At 33.4% G+C, this 20,648-nt stretch overlaps 1 protein-coding gene across 1 annotated transcript in view; it reads right to left on the bottom strand.

The window, feature by feature from the left end:
* Positions 1-823: 823 nt before the first annotated feature.
* The window catches only part of LOC126887807 (probable RNA-binding protein 19), a 77,059-nt gene continuing 57,234 nt past the window's right edge, over positions 824-20,648 (bottom strand). The window contains exons 11-14 of the mRNA XM_050655639.1: positions 20,213-20,415; positions 19,992-20,108; positions 7,998-8,106; positions 824-1,025 (exon numbers count right to left, since the gene is read on the bottom strand). Of these exons, the coding sequence (XP_050511596.1) occupies positions 855-1,025; positions 7,998-8,106; positions 19,992-20,108; positions 20,213-20,415 (600 nt within the window). The 3' untranslated portion in view covers positions 824-854. The remainder of the gene's footprint in view (positions 1,026-7,997; positions 8,107-19,991; positions 20,109-20,212; positions 20,416-20,648) is intronic.

Genomic DNA, 20,648 nt, shown 5'->3' on the forward strand with positions numbered 1-20,648 from the left:
AACATTACATTACATAGTTTCCCACCTTTAGACGTCTGTGAGAGGAGTATTTTATAAAATTCTACTGTCACAGTGACAGTATCATACTACTCTGATACGTCTAAAGGTGGGAAACTATGTAATGTAATGTTAATTTATACGTTTACAACGATCATTTCCATCTACACTAGTTTCATCTCATTTTGTTTCGCAATGTATTATGTTTTCTATCTGTTGCGCTATTTAGCTGGTTATTAGCGCGCTCATCACTGTATATTGTTTCCCTTTAATAATAATACATTAATATTTTAACCATTCGTGTATACGTTTTTAAATTATTGATGAAGCAAATTATTGATGAATTTAAACTTAAAATTTGTAAAAATTTAAATCAACTTCCCTTCATAACATCCTTATTTCTCAATACTAAAAATTGCTACTAATAAAATAAAAAATGCTAAAGGTATATACCAACCACATTTTTGGATTTTTTTATAAAAAAAATGGGGCCTATCATTACCTCGATAAGTATTTTTCATTAACTATACCCCTAGTGTTTTACCTCTATACTAAAATCACAATAAAGATGCACTAGAGATAAACAAACCAAGGCACTTGAATGTTACGAGAAGCACTCCCAAATCATGATTTACAATGTGATTAATTAGATCAATTAGATTCGGACGTGCTCCTCATAACATTCATCGTGTCTTGGTTTGTTTATGTCTAGTGCATTTTATTGTGATTTTGGTATAGTCTGAAATGGCTGGTCGTTTTGCCTATTTTTCAGCAAAAATTTTAATAAAACAATTTTTCCTCGATGGCATTAAGTAAAAGAAGAAACTGAACATTAAAAAGATGTATATTTACAAGCTTTACATGGTAAAAACACTTTTCTTCGATTTCTTTTTTCCTTCTTCCTCTGGTCTGAAATGGCTGGCGGTTCGTTTTCTGATATCGTCAACTCCTTCCTCTTGAGCTGCCCATTCTAACACTAGACGTCTACCGTACAAATGTGTACTTTGAGAAAGTGCTTCAAACGCGGCCTTGAACAAAAATATATGATAAATGGGAAAAGAGAATATAAGCTATATATAGCATGAGAGCTGTGAGACATTTTTGAGTAGGTATTTTAGGCAATATGAAAATTTTTCAGGTAACTCTTCCATGATAGCCTAATACAAAAATACCAGTCTGGCTGAAGGGTAGCGGTTATTTTCCCCAAAAATATCCCCCAAAGTTAAAAAGATGGTAAAACTTGTTATTACAAAAATGTCTTTGAGCTTAAAGTAAAAAGTAAACTTAAATATTTAAATATAAAGAAAATAAACAAGCCAGGCGATTGTCGAGTGGTTTTAACTCTGCAAGATGCTTGCATAGGCGCCCCAGAATTATTTTCAGGGGGTGCATCTGAACTTCAGGGGATTGCATCTGAATCTATACATATTATTAACCAGTATAAAATAATACAGAACTATAATGTATAGCTATGTACTTTCTTTCCGGACAGGGGGTGCAATTGCTATTTTGACAGGGTATTTTTAATTATAAAAATTAATTTTCTTAAAAAGGTAGGTTTTTACCTGTAAGGTACCAAAAAAATTACACGTGCGTGTGAATGAAAAGCGCTGTAGGTAAGCTAAGGTGTGATAAAGAGCGATAGCTGTTTGCGTCCTCTTTCACAGCGATTTGCTCGGGCAAAATCACGTGAACTGACGTTGTGCCTCAAAATGTTGGAGTAATCATTTGTATTTTAGATTTCTGGGATTTAGATTTCTATTAATTAAAAAAAGATAATACGAGCTACAAAATCAATTTTGCAAATATGATAGAAAAAGATAAATTTATGACTAAATACAAAGGTGTAAAAGTATAAAAATATAAATTAAATTAATTCTGTGTCCGAATTTTGTACTTCTTCTTCAAACTCTTCATCTGAGCTAAAATACTCATTTTCTTCTTCTTTTTCTTCGGACCCATTTCGACACTCGGGTTTTTCTATAGGGTCTACAAATAGTTATATGTGTTTCTTGAATTAATTCAATTTTTTTCTTCTTCGTGTGCCTCATCCTTTCAGGACAATGGCGATCATCACGGCCCGTTTTATTCAGTCTGCAACGGTACTGAAAAGTTAAATTTTTGTTTTTACACTCCACTACTTTAAAATTTTCAACCAGGATATGTGTCGTCTGGTTCTCTTTTTTCTTCTACTTTTCGTTGTATAACTAATTGCATCATATTGTTTTTCATTACTTAGTATGTGATCAAAGTAGCTCATTTCTCTTTCCTTCATAGTTTTGAGTATTTTTTTTCTTTTTCATCTTTCTTAATGTGTCCGTGTGTGTTGCGTGTTATGTCCATGATATTTTATACATTCGTCAATAACTTCTCCAAAATGGTAAGACTTTTCAGTTGCGCCCGTGATTATCCATGTTTCGACTCCATATAAAATGACAGAGAATATGTAGCAACTTAATTAATTAATTATTAATTAATGTTTAATTAATTAAATAAACACATATAACTATTTGCAGATCATATAGAGTATAGAGGACTCCGAGTCTCGGGGGAGTCCGACGAAGAAGAAGAAAACTCAGATGAAGAGTTTGAAGAAGTACAAGATTCGGACATAGAATTAATTTAATTTATATTTTTATACTTTTATGTATAATAAAATCTTTTAAAATATTTTCAAAATTAACAGTTTGTATTAAGTATCTTCTTTTAGAGAGTTGTGACTTCTGAGCTTCACTGAAGATGCATAAGGATGCTGAAATAGCTATATGGAGATGGTGGTCCAACTCTGAATCAAATATAAACAAAACCTGCCTCGAACCCCCCTTTTTCGAACCCCCTTTTTATCTTCTTTTAATTAATAAAAAGATATCTGAGAAATCTAAAATATATAATAATTACTCTAATATTTTGACGCACAACGACATGGGTATCGTCAGGTGACGTGATTTTGCCCGAGCGAATGGAATCGTTGCGAACGAGGTCGCAAACAGCTATCGATAATACGTTTTTTCGCTTTTCCTTCATATGCACGTGTAATTTTTTTTGATCAGCTGGCAGACAGAAAATCTCAACACAAAAAACCTGACTTTTTTAGAATATTTATGATTGATATTAAAAAATACCCTGTCAAAATAGCAATTGCACCCCCCTGTCCGGAAAGAAAGTACATAGCTATACATGTATAGTTGTATATTTTATACTGGTTAATAGTATGTATAGATGCAATCCCCTGAAGTTCAGATGAACCCCCTGAAAATAATCCTGGGGCGCCTATTCAAGCATCTTGCAGGTTTAAAATAGCTCAAACATCGCCTGGTTTGTTTATTTTCTTTATATTTGAATATTTAAATTTACTCTACAGTCACCTGAAAGATATTTTTTGTAATAACAAGTTTTACCCCTTTTTGAACTTTGGAGGGGATTTTTGGGGAAAATAACCGCTGCCTTTCAGCCAGACCGGCATTTTTATATTAGGCTATCATGAAAGAGTTACCTGAAAAAATTTTCAGATTGCCTAAAATACCTACTCAAAAATGTCTCACAGCTCTCGGACCAATATTACTACTAGAGTCATCACATTCAGCAGTATCACAGTTACAACACGAATATTATCTTAAATAGGTCGATTGCACTATTGTATAAGCATGACCAACTATTTCTATCAAAATTGCATAAAATACATTTAAAAGAAAACCTTAATTGTCAATGTGGAAGGCGCAGAACAGGCAATTACACTATCCATTAGAAAGGTAAGTATAAATATGTTGTATACAGTGATACGTGCGCTAAAAACCGGCAAAATAACGTAAAAGACGTAAAACATAATACGTTGTGAAAATAAAAAGAGATGAAACTAGTAGAGGTGGGAAATTATTGATAGAAACCTATAAATTTACATTCTATTGATAGTTTCCCTTCCCACCTTTAGACGTATCGGAGGAGTTTGGCAACTACCACTGTGACCGTGACAGTTTTTGTTGATATACTCCTCCGATACGTCTGAAGGTGGGAAACTATCAATATAATGTAAATTTATGGGTTTCTATTTGTAATTTCCCACCTCTACTAGTTTAATCTCTTTTTATTACACAACGTATTATATTTTCCGTCTTTTGCGTTATTTTACCGGTTCTTAGTGCACTCATCACTGCATATTGTAAGTATTGGGACCGTGCAAGTTCGGAAAAGCGACACCTGGTTTCATAGCTCGGCAACATTTTTCGCACTTTTAATTATATTGGCCAATCATATTGGTCCTGGTTACTGGACAATTCTCAAGGCCATAGCCCAAAAAATTATAAGAAGAAAAAATAAAATTAAGGTTATGTTATTAAAAGGTAAACAATTATGTAGTAAATAAAATTAATTATTAAAATGCACTACTACAAGCAAAATACAATTAATTAAATTTACTTTTATATAATAATTGAATATCATATCAATATTGTGGAGCAACATATAATTTTTCTTCTTCATTGACAGTAGATATGAAATATACGTCAATTTGACAATTTCAATTGACAATGAATTATTTAAGAAAGTTGCAAGATTTCTCCGCTATTCACGCACGATCGTTTCTCGTATCCCCTTCAAGGACTTGCACACGGCGAATAATGTTTACAGTCCGTCTAATTTACTTACCGTTGCACGTCATTATTTATGTTAGGGATCTAAGTTGACATTGTTGCCCAATTACAAAAAATTCTTGAATTCATTTTAAATCAAATACGTCAAACAATTTTTGCGGAAGTGGATTATACAGCAAATCAAATTAATATTCAATGTAAATAAATAAAAACTTTAGAAATAGAAAACAAGAATTAGGTTATAATCTTACGTTAAAGTACATAATAAAAATAGTAAATATAATGAAACACACACTTATAGTAAATAATATAAACAAATATGAAGTGTCATCACAGCAACTGTCAAATAAATGTTACCAATTTATGCCAAAATATCACCTTCGTTCGATTATAGTTACAGTGTATTTCGAACAAATGTGCTTCATAAAAACGCTTTATAATCCATTTATACAAATTAGATGAAACATATTATTGTGTATTTCTGTAAGTTAACATTAATAGAAATCTTTAAATATTATTTCTACGCGTATATTATAAAATATACCTAGTGGCTGTAACGCTAGTGTACTCGGCAAAGTGATTCTAAAAAAGAACACACCTACCGCCTAAATATTTCGTGTTGGTATCATGTGCCGTCTCGGGCTATGACGCGGATGACGTGCAACGGTAAGTAAATTAGATGGAGTATATACTGTATATATGGAATTGAGCCACATTTTTTTGGTTTAATGAAAATTACATTTTTAATTAACTGTTTGATGTTTCGATTTCCGCTCTGGTAATCGTTCTTAAAAATGTTTATTCTAAAAATTCTGGGAGGATTTTATAACCTAATTGTTTTAGGTTATACTTTGACTTTCATAGGAATATACGTGAGCTGCGCTCAAAACGGAAGAGAGATGCAGAACTCATTTGTAGCTTAAATTACAGAGTTGCCATGGTTCTTACAAATATTTACAGATTTTTTTAAAATATTGTTTACATGAATCATTGTTTATAACGAGTTGCATGTAATTATTTAAAATTTGTAAATTTTAAATGGTTATTATTTGACAATGTTAGGTTACTATCAATTCTTTATACTATAGAAATAATCTAAAGAAGCTGTTTTGACTAGTCTGTAACTCCCGTCTTCTTTGAATATTCTTAAAATATTTACTGACGTGATATTTCACACGCTTAGTTATGCTTAGCGCGTAACTTTCGTGTATTGCGCTAAGATTATTTTTGCAGCTTATACAGCGTGTCCCGGAAAATAATGCGTTCCTTAAAGGTATAGGTAGAGGGCACCATGTAAATCAAAAAACTCTTATAACATTTTTTTCTAAATTCAATCGTTTGACCAAAAAATTAAAATACATTTTGGTATGCAAATTAAAATCTGGCAACTATGTGAGGTACGAAAATTTAAACGTAGACTTCTCTTTAGTAAACAGACAACAGATAGTTTGGAAGAATCCTGTTTAGTGTCAATGCCGAAAATGTTTTCGGATCGTGAGTTCATTACCTATTATGTTATTATGTTGATTAGTTATGGCAAATCACTAAATGGAGAGGCATACTATAATTTCTTTCAAAATGTGTTGCCGTTATTTCTCGTCGTATGAGTACATCTGTTCGTGAAAGTGTAATAATTATTTTCAAGCAAGTACAACTTAATTATTTAAGTTCACAACTAAACAAAAACTGACACATTATCAATCTGGTGTATTTAATTTCCACTGTAAACTATGTAATTCAGTCAAAGTCTTCAGCATTCGACACATTTAAAGTTTACTAAATACATAATACCTACTAGTTCAGTTAAAAGATGTGTTTTTATGTTATAAGATGTATAATTCATTTAAAATTACGCAATAGGTATTTCAATACATTTAAAAAAACTATATTAAACAAATGACAAACAAAAAAACAAATAGTAAATACATTAAGTACTATTATGTTGGATTATTTTAAATATGTACTGTAAATCACAAAAATTAGTTCTTATTATCTGTTATTATTCCGTAGTGCGCTGCGTACGATGTTGCCAGCCTATTTAAATTTCTAAACATTAAAATACAAGTATATATAGAAAACAATGTAATCTTTTTTTGGAAACGGTTAACTTTAGAAAAAAATGGTATAGGACTTTTTTGTTCCAAATTGTGTATTCTATCTATACCTTAAAGGAACGCACTATTTTCCGGGACACCCTATATAATAAATAACTATTATACTATAAAAATAACCTAAGCAATATGCTTTAAAAAGATGATTTCCGTCTAATATGATTAACATTAAAATATTTATGTCCTACTAGTCTAAGATCCGAATAGGAGGTCAAAATGTACCCATCTGCTTGACGGATGAAACATTTTTTATTAAATTTCATACATAGACATACCCGGATCCCGTACTATACAAAGCTTTTTAAATTTCGGGTAATAAATATAAATCTTATAACAATATAGTAGATTAAGCTGTCTCGACCCATCTTTACTATTTGCTAATCAACCATTTTACTGCGCATGGCACGGATCCGTGCCAGGCTAAGCTTTCATACAGTACGCACGGCACGGATCCGTGACACATCCACATTCTCACTTTCATTGCCAGTAGGAACTGAGCGTCTGGGCATGTCTTCCAGCAAAATATAGCAGTGAAAGGGTTAAAGTAATTCGCTGTGTGCAAGTACTTGGACAGGATACGAGAAAGGATCGTGCGCGAGCCGCAGAAAAACCTTGTAACTTTCTAACATATTTCTTAAATATTTCATTTTGTCAAATTGACGTTTATTTCTGTCATTGAAGAAAATGGGATTTCGCAAATGCTGTGTTATAAATTGTAAAAATTATATGTTGCTCGACAATATTGATATGATATGCAATTATTATATAAAAGTAAATTTATTAATTGTACTTTGCTTGTAGTACCGGATTTTAATAATTAATTTTATTTACTACATACATATACTACAACGTTTACGTTTTAATAACATAACCTGAATCTTACTTTTTCTTCTTATTATTTTTTTGGACTATGGCCTTGACAATTATCCAGTAACCAGGACTAATATAATTTGCCAATATAATTAAAAGTGCTAATAATGTTCCTGAGCTATGAAACCAGGTGTCGCTCTTCCGAACTTGCACGGTCCCAATAGGCAATAAAATAATTTCAATTTGAATATTTCTTAACTGGTACTCATTCTGTGAAATTTTATAAAAGTTCTACTGTATTTACTAAAACTCACGATTCGACTTAGCTTATTTTTTACAATATTATCAAAATTGTTATAATTATTAAAACAAAAATTTAAAAAATTAGAAAATTCATATTCAAATTAAAAATTGAAATTTTACACAAACTTGTCAATCATTAACTATTCTTATAGAATTTGCATTCTAACCTTGTTATAGAAAATAATATTACCTTAGCATCAGACGCTGTTGTGTAGTCAATGAAAGCAAATCCTCTGTGGCTGTCTGTACCAGCTCCCATTTTTTTGGGCAACCTTAATGCTCGAATTTCTCCAAACGTACTGAAAAATATACACATACACATGTTACATACATTTTATAACAAACTAAATCGTAAAAACCGAAACCTTTTAATACAGCTTAAACCAAAATTATATTTTGTTGAACATTAGTTTTTGTGGTTTAAATCATAGGGTATTTAGATTGCCTAGGTATTTATGTTGTTATCTAGTAAAATATTGAGGCATCGAATTTCAAAGAAATCACTTACAGTAGGTAAATTGATACAACTAGGGAAAGAAAGAGAGAAAGTTACGACAAAGACATATGATCTACCAGTGCTCTCATTTACCTAGAAATTTATTAACTGAAGTTATATGATTAGCGAAATTAGACACGTATTGTCTACAACCTACCAGGAGTAACACGAGCAATACGTTGAAACATATTTGGTATGCAACTATGAGGTACTCCGTCAAAATCGAGTGGCCAAAATTGTGCACTAGTTCAAAAATCATTTACGTAAAAAAAGATAATAAGAGATGTAACATATCAGACTTGCTTAGCAATATTTGTCATGAAACAAGTGAAAGAGAAGTCGATAGAATATAACAAATCCGCAAATATTTGCTTCATAGACCTAACAAAAGCATTTGACAGAGTCAGGCTTAGCGATATATTACAGAAAATGAAGCAAAAAAGGATACCGGCAGACATTGTGGAAGTCGTAAAACAAATGAACAATAAAACACAACAAAAATTAAAACAAACGACACCACTACGGCCAACATACCAACACCAAGGGGAGTCAGGCAAGGAGACAGCCTCAGCACATTTCTATTCAATATGCTAATGGATGAAATAATAGAAAAAATAAAAAATCAATGGGAAAATCCCAATAGTTGGCTGTATACCATAGTTTAAAAAACCAATACAGAAGTAAAAACTTCGAGATGTATTCTGGTATAAAATCGTTTATTTAAAAACTATAAAATGTCATCGATTGCAGAACGTTTTCGTTCTAAACAGAACATCTTCAGTGCCTAGAATGAAGTATTTCCACGTTAGATTAAAGCAAAGGGTTAAAAATGTGACTGTTAAAATGAAAAAAGTGTGGGAATACTTACATCCTGCCGAGTATTTTGAAACTAGCACACCGTAAATAGTGTTAACATCATCATATATGGTTTACATAATGTAATATGTTAAAATGTTATGACTACAAGTCGATGTTAATGGATAAAGTGGAACACATGCTAAAAGGGTGCCATGGTTCCCTGCTCGAAGATACTAGGTACTTGCCAATTCAATGGGCACAGACCAACTGAGAAATTATGAAGTGGATTGACAATTTGACAAGGGTGACATGACATGACAAGATAAAGCCAATTTTTGGTTAAAGTTTCATTTGATTTTGGATTTTTTAATAAAATGCGGAGGTTTGTCTGCAAAAATAATTTAAATTATTTGAATAATAAAATCTACTGTAAAGTTTAAATTAGCAACTCTCTATTCCAGAATAACTTATAGATTCATTAAATTTAATGCAGATATATTACGTGGTTTAAGTTGTGACGTCATCGGATGTGAAATGACGAGTTGAAAGTTAAGTTTGTGGAAACAAGGAAATACACTACATAGTAAGATAATTAGACTTGCATGGAAAAACAAAGCTAAACAAGCCGAGAAAACCAGAATTTAAGAGTGTTTTTATGTGATGAAATGTTGGTTGCCTAACAAGGCAAGCAGACAACAGGTTGAAGGTAAACGGTAGAATATTGCGAGAAAACAGTATATATACAAAAGGTGGCTATATGTTGTGTTAAATTTATTATTATACTATTGTAATGAATAATTATGTCTGTTAAAAGTTGGAAAATAGTTGTTAACAAAATTAAATAACTAAAGATTACTGTTAGTGAGGTAGATATATGTGTGAAGGATATGATTGTATATAGTATTGTGAAATGAATGAGAGTATGTAATAAAATAATAAAATTAAACTATGTGACATAAAGTCTAATTCATCTTTATGTAGTTTTGAAAGGACTGAATGAATTGGAAGTAATGTATCTTGATAGTCTACCAACGTGGAATAGTGAATAAAATAATTAGAATGAGAGCTACCAATATAGGTCAAATTGTGGGTTGGTGTCAGTATGTAAAGAAGAATCTAAATTGAATGAGTATATGAAATAGAAAAGTATGAGATTGATTTCTATTGGTGATAGTGGAGTAAATAGACTGAACTAAATGATATATATTTAAGTGCACAAACTTTATGAACGTATGTGATTGTAACTGAAATCAAACAAATGCAAAATGTGAAAAAAATTTTATTTTAAATGGGATAAATGGATATTGGAAGTTGTCTGATATGAATGGAAATGAAAAGATAGATGAAAAAAGAAGAATAGTGAATGCAATAAAACTTATGAAAGAAGTTTGACTGAATGGGTCGTAATGGATATAGGTGTGCAGTATCCTATTGTTAAGTAAAGTCTAAGAATCTAAAAAGAAAGCAGTGACAGAATGTTACTAAGTAAGGAAAGTGATATATATGACAGACCAGAGTGATTGGATGTATGGTGTTTTTTATTATTGTAAGCGGAGATGAGAGAAAATGAGTAAGTAACATAACAGGCAACAGGATAAGTGAGTGTGAAGAACATTCCAAAGAGACAATAAACCAGACCGATTTAAGGATTAATAATAATAAGAGGCATTTAAATAAATTATGAAAGAAATGGTGAGATGAGATATAGAGGACCTGAAAAAGAGACAGAGACACAAGGTCAAACCAGAAATGACTAGGAGTGGAGAAAAATATGAAGGATAGGAAAATAGAAGAATCAAAACTGTGTGAGGGATGGGATAGTGGGGGAGGCAGCAATGAAGTTGAAAAGAAATGCAAGTTGAGATATGTGTTAATGGGTGATTAGTATGGAAAGAGAAGACTGTTATAAACTAGTGGGGTAGTGGAAAAAGAGGGGGAGGGGGAAATGGAGAATAGGAGTATAGGGGAAGGGGGGTGAGAGGAAAAATGAGAGAAAACTAGGGTTGGATTAAGGGAATAGTTGTCGATGGATAGGAGTGAAAGGACGATTTAAAGTTGTTTGACGATTAACGCAATTGGGGCTGGTCCTCATGTCTCTGGAAATCTCAAGGTCCTCGTACAAATCCAGGCGTAGATTGTTTCTGTCTTGGATGTTATGAATTAATTTAACACCATCAGGGATGTCGAGATGATGATTATTAACTTTCAAATGATGGGAAAAAGCTGATGTAGTGTCTCTTTTAGAATGTTCAGCAGATCTGGTTGAGAGTGATCTGTAAGTCCTGCCGATGTAAGAGGCATCACAATCAGAACAAGTCAGTCTATAAACACCACTACGATTCATATAGTGTATTGTATCCTTAGTATTTGTCAAAAAGTGGCCAAGGGTATTTCCAACTTTGAAAGAAATATGTATATTCTCAGAAGAGTTAGATACAATACGTTTAATCTTTTCAGATAGATGTGGGTTATGATATGGTAGTGACCTGTAAATAGCAGAAGAGGAAGATGACTGATGGAAAGCAGAATTTTGAAGCAATTTAGATTCTCTTTTACGGATGAGTTTATCTATTATAGAGTAAAAGAGAATCTAAATTGCTTCAAAATTCTGCTTTCCATCAGTCATCTTCCTCTTCTGCTATTTACAGGTCACTACCATATCATAACCCACATCTATCTGAAAAGATTAAACGTATTGTATCTAACTCTTCTGAGAATATACATATTTCTTTCAAAGTTGGAAATACCCTTGGCCACTTTTTGACAAATACTAAGGATACAATACACTATATGAATCGTAGTGGTGTTTATAGACTGACTTGTTCTGATTGTGATGCCTCTTACATCGGCAGGACTTACAGATCACTCTCAACCAGATCTGCTGAACATTCTAAAAGAGACACTACATCAGCTTTTTCCCATCATTTGAAAGTTAATAATCATCATCTCGACATCCCTGATGGTGTTAAATTAATTCATAACATCCAAGACAGAAACAATCTACGCCTGGATTTGTACGAGGACCTTGAGATTTCCAGAGACATGAGGACCAGCCCCAATTGCGTTAATCGTCAAACAACTTTAAATCGTCCTTTCACTCCTATCCATCGACAACTATTCCCTTAATCCAACCCTAGTTTTCTCTCATTTTTCCTCTCACCCCCCTTCCCCTATACTCCTATTCTCCATTTCCCCCTCCCCCTCTTTTTCCACTACCCCACTAGTTTATAACAGTCTTCTCTTTCCATACTAATCACCCATTAACACATATCTCAACTTGCATTTCTTTTCAACTTCATTGCTGCCTCCCCCACTATCCCATCCCTCACACAGTTTTGATTCTTCTATTTTCCTATCCTTCATATTTTTCTCCACTCCTAGTCATTTCTGGTTTGACCTTGTGTCTCTGTCTCTTTTTCAGGTCCTCTATATCTCATCTCACCATTTCTTTCATAATTTATTTAAATGCCTCTTATTATTATTAATCCTTAAATCGGTCTGGTTTATTGTCTCTTTGGAATGTTCTTCACACTCACTTATCCTGTTGCCTGTTATGTTACTTACTCATTTTCTCTCATCTCCGCTTACAATAATAAAAAACACCATACATCCAATCACTCTGGTCTGTCATATATATCACTTTCCTTACTTAGTAACATTCTGTCACTGCTTTCTTTTTAGATTCTTAGACTTTACTTAACAATAGGATACTGCACACCTATATCCATTACGACCCATTCAGTCAAACTTCTTTCATAAGTTTTATTGCATTCACTATTCTTCTTTTTTCATCTATCTTTTCATTTCCATTCATATCAGACAACTTCCAATATCCATTTATCCCATTTAAAATAAAAATTTTTTCACATTTTGCATTTGTTTGATTTCAGTTACAATCACATACGTTCATAAAGTTTGTGCACTTAAATATATATCATTTAGTTCAGTCTATTTACTCCACTATCACCAATAGAAATCAATCTCATACTTTTCTATTTCATATACTCATTCAATTTAGATTCTTCTTTACATACTGACACCAACCCACAATTTGACCTATATTGGTAGCTCTCATTCTAATTATTTTATTCACTATTCCACGTTGGTAGACTATCAAGATACATTACTTCCAATTCATTCAGTCCTTTCAAAACTACATAAAGATGAATTAGACTTTATGTCACATAGTTTAATTTTATTATTTTATTACATACTCTCATTCATTTCACAATACTATATACAATCATATCCTTCACACATATATCTACCTCACTAACATTAATCTTTAGTTATTTAATTTTGTTAACAACTATTTTCCAACTTTTAACAGACATAATTATTCATTACAATAGTATAATAATAAATTTAACACAACATATAGCCACCTTTTGTATATATACTGTTTTCTCGCAATATTCTACCGTTTACCTTCAACCTGTTGTCTGCTTGCCTTGTTAGGCAACCAACATTTCATCACATAAAAACACTCTTAAATTCTGGTTTTCTCGGCTTGTTTAGCTTTGTTTTTCCATGCAAGTCTAATTATCTTACTATGTAGTGTATTTCCTTGTTTCCACAAACTTAACTTTCAACTCGTCATTTCACATCCGATGACGTCACAACTTAAACCACGTAATATATCTGCATTAAATTTAATGAATCTATAAGTTATTCTGGAATAGAGAGTTGCTAATTTAAACTTTACAGTAGATTTTATTATTCAAATAATTTAAATTATTTTTGCAGACAAACCTCCGCATTTTATTAAAAAATCCAAAATCAAATGAAACTTTAACCAAAAATTGGCTTTATCTTGTCATGTCATGTCACCCTTGTCAAATTGTCAATCCACTTCATAATTTCTCAGTTGGTCTGTGCCCATTGAATTGGCAAGTACCTAGTATCTTCGAGCAGGGAACCATGGCACCCTTTTAGCATGTGTTCCACTTTATCCATTAACATCGACTTGTAGTCATAACATTTTAACATATTACATTATGTAAACCATATATGATGATGTTAACACTATTTACGGTGTGCTAGTTTCAAAATACTCGGCAGGATGTAAGTATTCCCACACTTTTTTCATTTTAACAGTCACATTTTTAACCCTTTGCTTTAATCTAACGTGGAAATACTTCATTCTAGGCACTGAAGATGTTCTGTTTAGAACGAAAACGTTCTGCAATCGATGACATTTTATAGTTTTTAAATAAACGATTTTATACCAGAATACATCTCGAAGTTTTTACTTCTGTATTGGAAATAATAGAAGATGTGGAACCGCTACAACTAGGATACAGACTCGGTCACAGTAGAATCAGTATAGTGTGCTATGCGGATGATACCGCCTTGATTGCCTAGGATGAGGGTGGCCTACAAAGACAACTTTATCGATTCTACCAAGCACGTCGACGACTCATCATGAACATATCTACACAGAAAACAAAATGCATTACCTCTTGGTAGAGGTAAATCCATAGAACAGCTAAACCAGTTCAAATATCTAGGTGTAAGTTTATCAAGTTATCATGACCCAGCCAGAGAGTACAAATAAACGAGGCCGCAGTCATATCCGGATGTTTGAGAGATGTGGTCTGCAATAACCCATATAAATATGAGAATGGACAGCAAATTTAGAATTTATAAAACTTGCATCAAACCTCTTATGACCTATGGTATTGAATCAAGAGAAGACACCAATAAAACCAAAAGCATGATACAAACAGCCGAAATGAAAGCACTAAGAGCAATAGCAGGGAAGACAAGAAGGGATAGAATACGAAACAACATCACCAGGGAACAATGTGGCGTGCAAGATATAGTAAGATGGGGTAGGCAAAGACGAAGAGAATGTGGTTTAGTCATGTAAAAAGAATGGAGGAGCACAGACTACCAGGAATTGCGCTAGAAGGAAAAACAGCTGGCAAGCGTCCACCGAGACCACCAAAAAGATGGAGAGAGAGCTGGTAGTCTACCTCTCAAGAACTACTTCAACGTCGGAATTAACAGATCGACAGATCTACAACAAGTATAAGAAGAAGAAGACTTGCTTAGGACACCCATAAGAGATTAGATTGACAGTGTGAGAAATAAATCTAAAATTGTCAATGTGTAACGGAAAATAGGTTGTTGGTTGGGATATTGTAGACTTTTTTCCTTATTTAATTAAATGTATAATAAAAGGTCTTCAATATAACTACATTATATTTTATTTAACGGCACTCGACTTATCGTATAAACATTAACAATAATATATCACGACATACATATCTACTATACACTCATCCAAACTTATATGGATTCACCATGTATTTGAAACCTGCAGCTTTTGGAAGCTATATGTGTAAATATTTTAGTTGAAACGAAAAAAAGTTGGTGTGTGTGAAGGACTATATAGCAGGAGAAAATTACGGGATCCCAAGTTATCCAGATAGCACAATATTCATCACGTAAATTGGTTCCTTGAACACCAAAACTAGAACATTGGAAATTGGCTATTTTCAAACGAAAGTAGGATATGTAAAATCAGACGATTAACGAATTTGTGTACTAAGAGGGCGAGAAAGACCAGCAAGAATGGACACTGCCAGATCTGTTCACAAATAATAAAAGAGAAAATATCATGTTCTGGGCAGGCATTAAGATCGGTAAAAAATCCATTAATTTTCATCCAACTAATTTATTAGCTCGCAGGTATGTTGATTTGGTTCTATAACCTGTAGTTAGGCTTCTAAGAGATGCAATGGGAGAAAATTTAATTCACCATTAATTCGCTTACAATAATAAAATATATCAGATGATTCCATATAAGTTTGGTTGAGTGTATTTCGCCATAGTCTTTACTTTCATAAATACTAATTACAATATTAAAGATGAATTATATGAACAACTAGAAAGAACGCTTGAGAAAATCCCCAAACAAGACATGCAGGTAATATGTGGGAACTTCAACGCAAAAATTGGCAAATAACCTAACCTAAGACCGACAATAGAACAACACAGCCTCCACGATATTTCAAACGATAATGGACAAAGGCTCGTAGAGTAATATGCTAACATATTATTAAAAATAATTATAAAACATAATCGGCAACAATATGCTTATAAAGTCTACTATGTTCCAACATAAAAACATCCATAAACAGACCTGGGTTTCTAATGACAACTCCACGCGGAACCAAATTGACCACGTAATGATCGATGCTAGACATGGAACTAATGTGCTAGATGTAAGAAGGTTCATGGGAGTAGACGGAGATACAGACCATTACCTAGTAAGGGCAAAAATCAGGTGTTGAGACTATCTTCACAGAAACCTAAAATGAACGAAGCATTAGGACAGTGGAACATCGAGAAAATGCAAAATGAGGAAATCCGAGAAAATTACGAACACGAAATCACACAGCATCTAAATACAGTAGACCAGAGCAATGATGACGAAAGGCTGCGGCAACAAATGGAAAAGTCAATTACGGAGTCGGCAGAACTAATAATAGGGAAAAGCAGGAAGAGAACAAGGAAATGGTTTGATAGAGAATGCGAAGAAAAACTACAAGACAGACAGAAAAAGCGAAACATTATGCTTCAACAAGAAACAACAGAAAGTAAAGAAAATTATGCAACTTCACGCCGAGAAACAAGAAAATTAATTAGAGAGAAAAAAAAGGAAATACGAACAACAGCAATATGAAGAAATGGAAAGGAATAGACAACAGTCAAATAGTAGAGCATTTTACAAACCAGTGTCAAACGAAAAGAAGGCTTCAGACCTAGATGCGTGTCTGTACTCAGAAAAAATGATGAATTAATAATCAACGAAGAGGAACTGCTCCAAACATGGCAAGAATATTTCAACAATTTACTAAACATACATCAAGAAGAAGAACATGGAGAAGATATATATCTTGGAGTGGACCTACCGGTAGAAGACCCAAACATAGACGAAACATTACAAGAAATTAACAAATTAAAGAACGCAAAAGCTCCAGGCTCCGACAACATACCGTCTGAGTTCCTTAAGTACGGAGGAGAAATTTTACACAGACAAATACACAAACTAATAACGCTTATACGGAAAGAAGAAAAGATACGAACAAAATGGGACGAAAGTGTAATAATCCCCATCCATAAAAAGGGAGACAAAACCAAGTGCTCTAATTATAGAGGCATCTCCTTACTTAATCTTCTTCTTCTACGGCACTAAAGCCCAAATTGAGCCTTGGCCTCCTTTATTTTTTGCCTCCACCCTTCCTTGTCTGTGGCTGCTCTTCTCCAGACACAGACTCCTAAAAGGGCTTGTGCGTCGCTGTTTACTCTGTCTTCCCAGCGCTTTCTTGGCTTTCCAACCGATCTCTTTCCCTGCATTCTAGCATTCAGTGCTCTTTTTGGTAACCTATCCTCTCCCATTCTTATCACATGTCCGGCCCATTGCAATCTTTGTGTTCTAATGAAATCTGACAGAGGTGCATCCTTATAAAGTTGATAAAATTCGTTGTTGTATCGACTTCTGAAGATTCCGTTTTCCCTCACAGGTCCTAGTATTCTCCTCAGTACTTTCTTTCCAATGTGTCCAGTTTTTTTGGAACTGAAAGTTCTGCCATTGCATTCCACATCTGATCCCTTTTAATGCTATCGTACGCTTGTCGGAAATCCTTGAAGAGATTATGGATAGTTCTATTGAATTCCCATCCTTTTTCAAGCAGCTATCTGATAGTTCAGAGAAATAAGGAAAAAAATATCCTGTTGGTGACACAACCCCCTCCAGGCCGAAACCAAATTTTTCGAGTAGTATGGTCATCTATAATAATAACCTATATGTTTCCTGCAGCCGATTTTGATGATATACATAGTTATAAACAAATGAAGATCAAAAACGGTAAATTTTCGCTTTTTTCGTCTATTTCTAAAAAATTGGGTATTTTAAACAAATTTGAGAGTAATAAACTCATAAATCGTATAAAAAACTTCAATATGGCGTTCGCTGAATATGTCTATCCTTATTGGTTGCTTATAAAATTGCAAAATAAATCATAAATTTTGAAATTGGAAAGAAATCCTTTGTAAAAGGTATAAAATTTTTTTATTAAAAATCCCTTAAAAGGGCTACATCACAACAAAACGTTTTCGATTTTTATAAAAAATCGTCATCAGTGTTCGATAAACTGGATGCTAGCTGAGCCACAAAAGAAAAATATCTGGGTAAAAACCCTTTACATATAATATAGATGCCTTAAAAGTGCATACTTCGATAAAAAGGCCTGTGATGGTCACATGGCAAACAGGATAATGCCCTAAGGTAAGGTATACAGGTTTCCCAACACGTGGGATCAAAATTGAGTTGATCACATTTCAATGACTTAATGGCAACTAATGAGTTCACAATACTATTAAATCTAAGAGCCTAAGACGAGCATCAAAGATCAGAATATATAAAACAGTGATTAAACCGGTGCTCATGTATGGGTGCGAGACGTGGACTCTGACCAAAGCAATTGAAAGAAACCTTAAGATGTTTTGAGAGAAAAATCCTCAGAAGAATCTTTGGACCTTATCACGACCCTAATAGCAACTAATACCGAATGCGAACAAATGCCAAGGTCAAGCAGATGTACAGAGCGAGCGACGTAGTCCTAGAAATTAAATCTCAGCGTCTAAGATGGGCTGGCCATGTCCATAGACTCCCTAATAACCGCCTTGCCAAACTGGGAGGAAGCCGCCACAGGAAGAAGGCCCTTAGGACGCCCACGAATGCGATGGAGAGACAATATATGGTCAGATTTAAGAACAATGGGGCTACCCACTGATACAACTATCATGGACGACCGTTCGAGATGGACGAGAGTTGTGCAGTCAGCCAAGACCCACCCCGGGTTGTAGTGTTACCAGAAGAAGAAGAAGAATTATGATATTGTTCTTTATCACGAGAGGTTTGCTTGTATATACATTTATATCATAACAATGCCTGACATTGCAATGTCCTTAGACAAGGAAAGAGAGAGGACGAGTAATCCTTGACCAAAAGTGAAGCCAAACTGACACCAGAGATTTTGATCATCAACGTATCTTTGGGGTATTGTTATGCATTGAGTATTTAAAATAAAAACATGAAATGTATTTAAAATGAAGAATTTGTGTACGGTAAATGTTTTCTTAAGTTGCTCATATTACGTACATATGTTTCAATACATACATATGTTTTTATTACGAATTTTAGATGATGATTTACTTTATTTTGTATGAAATTTTAACCTTCAACGAACACCCACCACTGGCAACCCATTCTTATTTTTGACGTGACCGCCATGTTTCTGGTGACAAACAAACCAAAAACTGGCTTCACTTTTGGAACGTGTGTTTTAAATGAGTGTTACCCGTCCTCTCTTTTTTCCTTGTCTAAGGCAATGTCACTTAAGTTTATTGAATCCGAGAGTTTATAATACAGTATATTTATCTTTGTGTGATACTTCTCTTCAATGGCGAAGGGTTAGAGACCTTACTACAAAGGGACAGTTTCATTCAAGACCATGTGTATGACATACCTGCGTCTGTGAGTAAGCGATGGGATCCTATCTAATACTATTACTACTAAATATTCTAATTCAAAGGCGCAGAGTCCTTTTTTTACTATAAACTATGACGTTTGAAAAATTTCTGGCTGGAGTGTAACTCGTACCACGTGTACTCAATATAACACTCACAATTATGTGAGTTCGCCAGTCTGTTGAACTATCGAACTGATAATTTATTATTATTTGCATATTATTATTTTAATAGTGATAAACACTGTAAGACAGAAATTAAAAATACTACCTCTGAAAATTCTGATAATGACGCCTTCAAAACAGCGAAAATCTTTGTTTTTTTGGTAGAAACACAAAATTTACTTACCTAAATAGTTCTTGAATTTCTTTTTTATTCGCTTGGAAAGGTACGTTTCTCACTAATATTTTGGAACCAGTCTGTTTAGTAGCTTTATTAACTTTTCTAGCAGATTGTACGTCATTTCTAAAAAATAAAAGCAGATGAATAATGTAATAAAATGTATAACAAGAGACTCACGAAATGCTACATAGAGTAATGTCCGACATATAGATGTTGCACAAACTTACTTGAATGTTCTTTCTGATCTCTTCAGTTCCAACGATTTTCCATCTAAGACACTTTGCTGCATAGTTTTTAAAGCCTTATCAGCTCCGGCTTTGTACGTGAACCGAATAAAACCATAACCCATGGATAAAACATTGTTGTTATCTTTGGGATCTCTTTTGGTAGCCACATTGGCATAGTGGATTTTACCACAACTTACAAAATGCTAGAAATAAAAACACATTCAAAAAATTATCTTTCAATATTGTTAATGTTAATAGCTGAAAGACTGATAAATTTTGTACACACTTGAATGAATCAAGGAAGTGCAAAATAGCATGTGAAAGTGTGTAAAATGTATGTATTTCCTTAGCTTTCGACAAAATTGTCATCATCGGAGCTAATGGTCAATAGAAGGTAAAAGTATCACTACTTGAGGTTATGTGCATGAGAATCTTA

This window comes from Diabrotica virgifera, chromosome 1 (genome assembly GCF_917563875.1).
Source record: "Diabrotica virgifera virgifera chromosome 1, PGI_DIABVI_V3a".
Lineage (NCBI taxonomy): Eukaryota > Metazoa > Arthropoda > Insecta > Coleoptera > Chrysomelidae > Diabrotica > Diabrotica virgifera.